At 37.1% G+C, this 10,178-nt stretch overlaps 1 protein-coding gene across 1 annotated transcript; it reads left to right on the top strand.

The window, feature by feature from the left end:
• The first annotated feature begins 107 nt into the window (after window positions 1–107).
• LOC119189046 (23 kDa integral membrane protein-like) lies at window positions 108–6,888 on the top strand. The gene is made up of 5 exons (XM_037437694.1): window positions 108–134; window positions 3,144–3,335; window positions 3,872–4,024; window positions 5,289–5,480; window positions 6,402–6,888. The coding sequence occupies exons 1-5, from the start codon at window positions 108–110 to the stop codon at window positions 6,471–6,473; spliced, it is 636 nt and encodes a 211-aa protein (XP_037293591.1). The 3' UTR covers window positions 6,474–6,888.
• Window positions 6,889–10,178: the final 3,290 nt, after the last annotated feature.

The following is a 10,178-nucleotide window of genomic DNA, read 5'->3' as shown; positions in this document are numbered from 1 at the left end:
ATTCATTGGATTAGATTGATGCATTTGGTTTTAGCTATTCGGGTCATATAAAGTCGATGGTTGCTTAAGACCCTCCGCCTCTGCAATATTGTACTTTAAAACGGAATATGACACATACTGGTTACATGGCCCTTGTAAATACTGGTATTTTAGAATAAAAAAGAAAGTCTCCCGCTGAAAAACTCAGTACAGTGACCTATAAAAAAGTGGTATTGCAACTAATGATTTCTTATGTTTACGCGAATGTTAGACATTGAAATAAAAACTATTTAAACGGATTTTATCGCGGTTTTTTATATTATTATTTTCTCCCGACGTTTCGAAGACTTTGCAGCCTTCATGGTCACGGGGGACTGAGGTGTTGTTCATCCGTAAAGTCAAAGTTACAATATCTACCTACATTTTTCAAATATACAACTTTTTAAAAAATTTTATCTGTTGACGGTCCGATCTACGCAGAATGAGCTCACAGTGTCTTGAGGTCTGGCAGCCGGTCTTTTGGGATCCGATTTAATTAAATGTAGAACAGGATCCCAGGCTTGTGCAAGCTTCCAACCATCTTCCCTATTGAAATTTGGGTGTTTTTTATTTCAATAGCCTCGCGAATCATCCTAGGCAGGAATCGGTGTTCTTTGGCAAGGATTTGTGGCTTGTCTAATCGCAAATAATGATTGGAGCCTCCTTCAGAATGTTCAGCGACTGCAGACTTCGTAGAGCGTCGGTGTTTCACGTCAGCTATATGTTCTTTTACGCGGGTCCCTATATTTCTTTTTGTTTGTCCTATATAAGAGAGCCACAGTTGCAGTCTATCTTGTATACACCCGGTTCTTGCAGAGGTATATGGCACTTGACAGGTGGTAAAATTGACTAATCTTCTTAGGCGGCTTGAAATAGGTTTTATTGAAGCACGCTTCAGGATGTAGCCAATCTTGTCGGTGACTCCTCTCACATATGGTAGTACAACCGGAACACGTTCAACTGTGGCTGGTTTCACTCGGTCTCTGTGACGGCGGCGTGGAATTTGGAGCTTGTTGTCTCGCAGTACTTGCTTGACATGTTGTAGCTCAGCGGCCAGGTGTTTCTCGTCACAGATTCCTCGTGCTCTCTGAAACAATGATTTGCCCACGGTAGCTAACTGTTTTGGATGGTGGTGAGATTCACCGTTCAGATATTTATCAGTATGGGTCTGTTTCCGATACACAGTATGACTTAAGGTCTGATCAGGATTACGAATGACTAAAACATCCAAGAAAGCAAGAGATTTGTTGTGTTCTAACTCCATAGTGAATTGGATTTTATTATTGATGGAGTTAAGGTGATTTAAAAATGCAGATACTTTGTCCGATGGTAAAATTGTGAAAGTATCATCTACATACCGTTTGTAAAACTTTGGAGAGACCGGTGATGTTGTCAGGGCTGTCTCCTCGAAGTCCTCCATGAATATATCGGCGACTACCGGAGATACAGGGAGCCCATCGCTACACCCTCTACTTGTACATAGAACTGATCATTCCACAACATATAGCCAGATGTAAGGCAGTGTTGGAGTAGTTCTGCATATTCCACAGGTATGTTATTATCTACTAACTTCTTAGACACAATTTTGATGCTATCTTGTAATGGTAAGCTCGTGAAGAGAGACTGGACATCAAAACTGACCATTGTTTCATTGTCAGCTAACTGTAGGTGTTTAATGTCGCTGACAAATTCGTATGAATCCTTCACAGATGCTCTAGTGTTTCCTCTGAGGGGTGAAAGCACTTTTGCTACGTGCTGAGCCAATCTGTAGGTTGGTGTGTCGATCTGACTCACAATGGGACGTAGTGGAGCATTTAACTTGTGTATCTTCGGCAGTCCATACAGTTTAGGCGGTTTTGCACACGAAGGAACGAGTAAGTTTACGTCGAGATTTAATTTATCGGAGTAATTTTTATTAAAGTGCTAGTAGCCTTCAATATCTTGTTAGTCGGGTCTGATTTGACTATTCTATACGTGCTTCCATCCGATAAAAGTTGTTCCATTTTATGATTGTAGTCTGACGTATCCATTACTACTGTCGCATTCCCTTTATCTGCACGGAGAATGGTAAGGTCTTTCCTTGATCGCAAGTTCTTCAAAGCGATATATTGATGTTTTGGAAGATTTGGTTTCGGCATTTTCTTTTGACGCAAAATTGACGAAATGTCTTGGCGTATTGCCTCCGAATCTTCCTTTTTTATATTATTCATGAAAAGACTGTTCTCAACATTGCAAATAATGTCTTCATACGAGAAAATAATAATATAAAAACCGCGATAAAATCCGTTTAAATAGTTTTATTTCAATGGTATTGCAACTGTTTATGGGCAGTCATGAGGCCATCATCATACGAGCAGTTTGCTCGTCTCATCATTCAGTTATTAGACCAAATCCTTGTCTGTATTAGATATATTTGGCAGTCGAGCTGCTGGTTACCGCTGCATAGGCACAGCATTTGGATTATAAAAATAACTCAGAATCATTTTTATTAAGGGACTTACTCATGAAACGTTAGGTCATTTCCATTGTGGCGCATGAACAATTAGAACGCGACCTTGATCTCATATCAACTATCACAACGCTGATAGCGACGCTTGGCATGACTTATGATTGTTTAAATTTTTTTGCATTCAAATAGTCTGTTTTTAATTGAATTTAGGTACTAATGCCGCTGCAGCCAGCTTTGACAATCATACTCAGGACGACTAATGAGTGAAAACTGAACCCACTACCCTTCGGCTGATAGGCATTTATACCTCTGCCTGTTAGTGACACAGTATTTGACATAGATTACCATTTATCATCCAAGTTTACATACTTTTACCTCTTTGTTACTTGACTGGCTAAGGCGAGGGTGTCTGCTATATTTTATACCCAACTAAATAGCGAACACGCAGCCAAAAATAGCTGAACAAATTTCAAAACTTTACATTTTTATTTACTCATAATAAAGTTAATATAACAGCTTTTTGCAGCTAAGAGTTATCATGTCTTACAGCGCCGAACGCTCGATAATGTAAATCATACATAATAATAAATGCACCTTCAGTATACATTACCTAAAATAAATTTTAACTGACCTTATGTTACTCCTGAAATTAATTAAACGCTTCTGTACATTCCAGTTGGCAGGCCTGGGGCTCCTTGGTATTGGTATTGCAGTTCAGCTGCAGATCTCTGCTATCACGAACTTAATAACAGACAGCAGCTTCCAAGTGGCGCCGATCAGTTCTATGGTGGTTGGAGGGATTGTCTTCGTCGTCGCCTTCTTCGGATGCTGTGGAGCTATCAGGGAGAGCAACTGCATGCTCGTCACTGTAAGTTATAAAACTTATAATAATATGACTATCCACTTTAATGAGGGGAAGACGTAAAGGTCAAACTGTTGCGTCAGTGTAGAATGCACGAGGTTTATTTTTTAAGTCTTAATTTTAATTTCGGGGTTTTTATCTTTGGCAGACATGACAACCCCATCGTAACTTGTTACAGTATAAATACATAGCTATATCTTAGACTTAGTTTACATAAGAATTAATAAATGAGTCGAAAAATTAAATTAAAAATTAAAGGTTTAATTTTTACAAAGACCATCTGCTGGCGTCAACCTCCTTTAACGGTACCAAACTCGGCTATTAATGTCAGAAAATGAACAAAACGATGTTATCGGTTTAGGAATCACTCGTGTACCTCACGGTCCGCCCAGACTATATACTACGATAAATCCTAAGACATGATTTGAAGATTTAATAACTTTTAAAATATTTATTGTGGATTATAAAATTGTTAAACATAGGTCAATTAATTTCTAATGATAATTGTTCAGTTGTTTGATAACCTTAACTCCTGTTTCCAGTATTCAATCTTTATGCTGGTGTTGATGGTCCTCAAACTCACGCTGGCCGTGCTTATCTTCGTGAAGTTGGACGACGTGGTGCAAGAAATCCCGCGGTGGTTGAACGAGGTTTTCAACAGGGATCCCATCGGATTCCATGAAATCGAGAGGACGGTAATATTCAGTTGACAATTTAGTGAAGATTTGCTGCGCACGTATAAACTTTAGTTCCCATGATTTTAAATCACTTATAGCATTCAGGCATTATATAAATTGCTATTAGGCATCGCGCTGACGCTGTCGCCAAGATTCAAGCGTCTTGTATGAAAATGATAGATGCTTCACCAACTTTGATAGCTGTCAGTTTCATTTTAATGTAATGTTTCTCAATAAGTTGACATAGTCCGATTGCACCTCAACAAAGTGATTTTAGGATCGGATCATCACCTTTGACATACAAATTAACAAAGTAATACTATTTACAGTATATAATGATACAATATTTAATATTAAGGGAACTATGACTGTTATAGGGTTAGATATAACTGCAGTCCTACTTGAAATGAAACTCACAAGGCGGATATAGCTGAACAAATTCAAAATTTCAAAACGCCTTTAAACTTTTCTCAGTACCGAGTTTTCTTCAAGAGATTTCAAAGGGTTCACTTTATTTTAGATAAAAAAAACATATATTTCCATTTAAGTATATTAAAGCTTTGAATTTGTTCCGCTACTTCCGTGGCTGATTGTAGACAAAATGAGTATCCAACTTCAAAACTAAATATTGCGTCCGCCTTATCGCGAATGATTTCGGTCACTTGATGCCAGGCGTTTTGGTATGTGACGAATAAACTGTTTATAATATATTGAATGCTGTATTGTTCGCGAACTCTTCAGTTTCTTAGAGACGGGCGTCTGGTATGTGGCAAGTAAACTGTTTATAATTAATACTAAATATTTAATGTCGCAAGGTTTTATTTCCTGGTGTATGACGCCACACTGTATTGTGTAGATTTAGTAAGAACATTGAATTGTATGATACTCTGCCGTGATTATGCACAAAATTATGCACATGTATCAGTACATACAGGTAAAGTAAACACATATATATTTTGTTACAAAATGTTATAGTCTAATGACGTCAGTTTGAGTTTCTCGTCCCATGATCGGTAGGTACAAACACTCCTTCGTCCTTACCAACTCTACACGAGAAATAATCGATTCGACCACAAGCGACATTAATTAATAATAATATGTTTAATATTAAAACACTTACCGTCAGTACAGCGCTAGGACAAGGTGGACTTGATAAAGGTCGCAGGAACTCGTTGGAAGCAGGCCAATTTTAACAGATAGAAAACTTTAGGTTCGATGTATGTCCAACAGTGGACTGTCTGTAGCTGATGATTAGTAGTGACCGTGTACATTCTTCCTCCAGTTCCAATGCTGTGGTCCCGCGGGTCCCGTCTCCTATCTCAACCTGAAGCTGCCGGACACCTGCTGTGCGTCCCCTCCCTGCAACATTGTCAGCAGCGACAACTTCTCCGGCTGCAACGGCATCTTGCAAGACTTCTTCAACACATTCGGTCTGGTCATCGGAGTGGTGGCGATCGTGGTTGTCGCCATTGAGGTAATCTATACAGCGTGTTAGAGGTTCCTCACGTAGTTGTTACGGGGTTAGGCAGAGGCGCAACAAATTTTCTTCACTTCATTTTCTATGAGGACGTAGAAAAATTGTAGTTATAATATTATGATGTTAACATATTATAACATATAGAGGTAGATAACGCGATAGTTTATTAACGTTTATTAAATAATTTCAGTTAGTTATAAAACAATAATTATACAATCTTCAAATTCTATTTTCAAATATTGGAAAGATGACGGGTCATTAAGTCTCTATTTCGGTAAGTTAACTCTTAACTTACCGAAATAGAGACTCTTCTTATGTGGTGTTAGCTCCACATAAACGAACTAACACACTGTATACGTACTTACACCTTATCCGTACATTATGCAGATTGCTAATTTATTTACCTAGTCGAAGTCTTCAAGGTCAGTTAGTAATACATATAAATTATAACAAATCAAAATTAAAATATTATTTTTATCTTTTTTATAATTAATTTGAAGGCTATCCATCTCGTGCAAGTTCTTATAGTAAGCGAAATTGTAATTAATTAATTCATCCCGCGTAGTATACCAATAACTCTTCGAATGAAGGATCTCATTGATAAATATGTCTAATCAAATATTAACCTATTTCAATATCGTCTTTTTAATTTTCGAAACTATTTGACGTAAAGAAAAAGTGGTAAAAAAAACATACATACAATGAGATAACATAATCTCTTTTCAGTATTTATGTATTTGGGACACTCATTATAATGATAATGTTTATATTAAGAATTACCAACGTTATTTCCAATGTGTATGCTCATTCGTCACATAATTTTACAAGATTCTTCCACAAAGACGTCCACACCGACCTGCTATTTTATTGCCATATCGGATTTTTTATTTATTTTAATCTGTGTTGTTTTTTTTTCAGCTTGTGGCAGTGGTTTTCGGTCTGTGCCTCGCGAACCACGTGCGCAACAAGAGCAGGAGAGCTCGCTATTAGTTGTAACTAACTTTAAGTTAATTTAACACCTTAACAATGGACATATCAATGATCAAATCTGTCTCTCAGGGCCATATTAATAGATGCTACTACTCAATATCGCTCTGAAGTGCGATATCATTCGTGACAAGTAAGAGTTGATTGAGGCTTTTTCATAAACAGACATTAACAACATCTCAAGTGATATCTTGAGTCATAGTATATGATAAATTTTGACACTAGACCGCGCCGACTCAGCTGGCGTTTGGATGACGGCTCAAGTTTTGTTTATAATTGAATACGTTGAATGTCTACTTAAGATCTAACTCAAAAGTGAGATCGGTTTATTAATACGGCTCTACGAAAGTGATAGCGTTTGACAGATTTACAATATCTATGTTAAGGTTACTATTAAAATATATTTACCTAATTAATATTGTTTGTTTTATTTAGCCCTTAATCAAATTGGGGTTTTAAAGTAGATTTAAACGGGAGGTGGCATTGACGATCTCAGGGCGCGTCCTAGTGCTGAAAGACTCGTATACAACAATCCTGTATATAGAGGACCAATATTTTATTTACATACCTAGATATCAGTTTTAACCGGCGAATCCTACTAATATTATAAATGCCAAAGTTTGTGAGGATGGATGTATGTATGTATGTTTGTTCCTCGCGAAAAAACTACTGAACGGATTTGGATGAAACTTGACAGTAATATTGGTTTTACATCTGAATAACACATAGGCTATAATTTATAATGATTTTGTGTAATTTGGTCATAATATAATATTAATAATATACATATCAAGTAAGTCGGAAAAAATATTCCGAAAACTCCTTCACGCGGGCAAAGCCGCGAACCGCAAAAGCTAGGTATTCATATACATTTTATTGCTGTCCATCCTCTCAGTGCTAAAGCTCGTTTTACGGAACCACACTTGACATCCGTTAGACCCTTGGGTAAGGTTGGTGAAAACGAGGATAAGCCACACAATAGCTAAAGGAAAGTGTAGTGAAAGTAACCGCTTATGTAATCTAGTAATTTGCATGAGTACTATGAAAGGTGCTAATTTACAACAAAATAAAGACTGCTTTCGGATATCGGTCTCGGCCGGGTCATGAGCGGCTCTAAGAATTAAAGAAGCTGTAGAGCTATTCTGTAAACATAATACTATGACGCTTTCCAACTTTAGGCAGGTGCTTCATTACCTAGATAAATTCTCCGACTAATTTATGTGGGATGCGAACGTTTGGATGCGAGTGTTTAGGCGAAAATGTATATTGATCTTTTAAATGAAAAAAATGTCTAATATTCCCGTAAATATAAGAAATCATTAGGTATACTGAACTAATAGAACGGATATGAAAACTGCAAAGCGTAGTGTATTACACATGGCTTTTTAACATAGGAAATCTAAGGATGTCTGCCGGATTCGTCCGTATGTTTAAATCGTCCTACCGGCTAAAACCCCGGCATTCGCCTCTGTCCCTAATATCGAAGATCGCGGAGTGCGCAAGTGCAAGCAAACGCAACCCTCAATTACATATGTCTTAACCAAACCATAGGATATTTGTGTATTGGTATACAAAGCAGGCCATAGCTTCCCTTCTGCACCCTCTTATACCGATGCTGTTGTTTAAATTATAATCAAAAGTAAAGTAATTTGGCTACAAATTCAAAACGGTCTCCGTTAAGCTATTAGACAAAACGGCTACAGCCTGCCAAAAAACTGTCTTTGTATACAATGGTACTATTGACTCGATACTGTTTATATAGCGAGATGGTTAACGGCACTGCCGGACTGGTCGGGTGGTCAGTGACATTGTAGCCGCTGCAAGCGCTAAATTCTATAATGACCGTATAAGTGCAATAAGGATGAAATTCGCGCGTGGAGTAGGTTTATTTATTACAGAATATTTAATCTACAAAGGCAGAAAAATAAAGTATTGATTTAAACTCTGATTATTTTATTATTTTATGAAGGTATACCATAGTTAGTGAACAAAAAATTTAATGTGATGAAATATTCTCAGGCATTTTAATGAACTAATTTTTATTCAATTCAATGAAGAGACGAGTGAAATTCATAATTACCAGTAATTACAATTTTGTACAGTAATTAAAATGCAGGTAACAATATCCTTCAAAGTGGAACACCGCAGTGCATGCTCACTGTAATGCTTACTAAAAATAGTCATGGCGATCGTAAACTTTGCCCGGTTCTTGCATACGAAAAACGTATAATCTACAAGGGTTAAATACAAAAAGTAGAAATATATTAACTATTCTTTTCGATATTTTATAAATAGTCGTATTCGTAAATAGTCTAAGTTCGTAAAATGACGAATTGTACAGTTTGAAGTCAACATATAGGTACGCAAAACTGCATATTCTACATTTTACGATGTAGCTAGGTAGAAAGTAGGCTGACTCTCGTATCGCGATCAACTTTTATTTATCTGCCTTTGTCAGTCGACATGGCACAGATGCAAACGTGAGCAATGGTCCGCCCCCCGCACTCGAGTCTATGAGGTAACTTGCAAACTATTCGCAATATAGGTTACTAACGAGAGACATACTTTTATATGAGAACATAACACGAATAGATTCAATTGTTTTTCATATTGTTATCAATATTTAATTTTGTAGAATACAGGACTATAAAACATTCCAAATGAATTAAACCTGTGTTGACAGTTTTCAAATTGAGAAAAACGTGAGCATACGACTATGGATCAGAATGCTAGGTTTAAAAAAAAACAAATTAACGAGAGCCTAAGAGTGAGACGATTAATTTCTTAATATACTTAAGTTTACATAAATAAAATCAATAATGTAATCAATGTTATTCAAAGCGCTTCATCCGATGAATTGTCAAAAGCTATGCGGACGCTGGGCGTCGGAGCCCAAATAAAAATCAATTAAAAGAGCAGTTCTTTATGTGGCAACGTGGATGTAACGGTACGAGTGTCGTGATGTTTGTCTGTCTGACTGGAGGTCAACGACCGAGGGCGCCCGAACCTGTGCCCAAATAACACCAGTACATTTAGTTTTACATTACCTGTTATACGGAAATATTACTTCATATGTTATACTAAATTTATTGAGAAAACAACTATAGCTTAGCGGAAATAAAACAAACGATTGAGGCACCTAGGTCGCAGGTTCGGGCGTTCGGTCTCAGAATATCATATCTGACTTTCCATTGTTCTTTTAACTTCTGACTAATATTATACACGCGAAAGTCTTTGGCAACGTTAGGATCTTTGTAAGTTTGTTAGTAGACGTTTAGAAGTAAACGTTGCAACAATAACACGGGTAGAAAATATCCTTGTTTTAGACGTAGCCTATTACCAATCTACTTTTTATGCCGCCAATTTGCTACCAAGATAAATATTGGAAATTTTAATTTTTGTTTCAAAATAGTTTGCTCTGGATTCTTGCAATGTTTCTAGGACTTTTGTAGTGGGAATAGCTGTTGGCGCGGGCGAATTCACGAGCTGCACTTAGTTAACTATACTATACTTATAAGGCAAAGGTTTCCGGTACTATAATCTTAGTGTGGTCGAGGATCAAGACTCCGAAGATTATGTTTATCTCACCGGTTTATTTGTGGGCATGGTAGTGCCCCCGCCAAAACAAGCCAGAGGAGACAGAGCATCTCCTAACTCAAAAACCTATTATTTGACCGTGTTGTAAACGAGAGTATATTTAGAATATTT

This window comes from Manduca sexta, chromosome 11, assembly GCF_014839805.1.
Source record: "Manduca sexta isolate Smith_Timp_Sample1 chromosome 11, JHU_Msex_v1.0, whole genome shotgun sequence".
Lineage (NCBI taxonomy): Eukaryota > Metazoa > Arthropoda > Insecta > Lepidoptera > Sphingidae > Manduca > Manduca sexta.
Note: the sequence above shows the minus strand (reverse complement) of the source record. Positions and strands in the feature narration are given on the sequence as shown.

Coding starts and splice junctions, on each gene's coding strand:
- LOC119189046 (XM_037437694.1), top strand. CDS start 108: ATGACACATACTGGTTACATGGCCCTT. Junction 135..3,143: donor ATACTGGTTACATGGCCCTT/GTAAATACTGGT, acceptor TGTACATTCCAG/TTGGCAGGCCTGGGGCTCCT. Junction 5,481..6,401: donor TCGTGGTTGTCGCCATTGAG/GTAATCTATACA, acceptor TTTTTTTTTCAG/CTTGTGGCAGTGGTTTTCGG.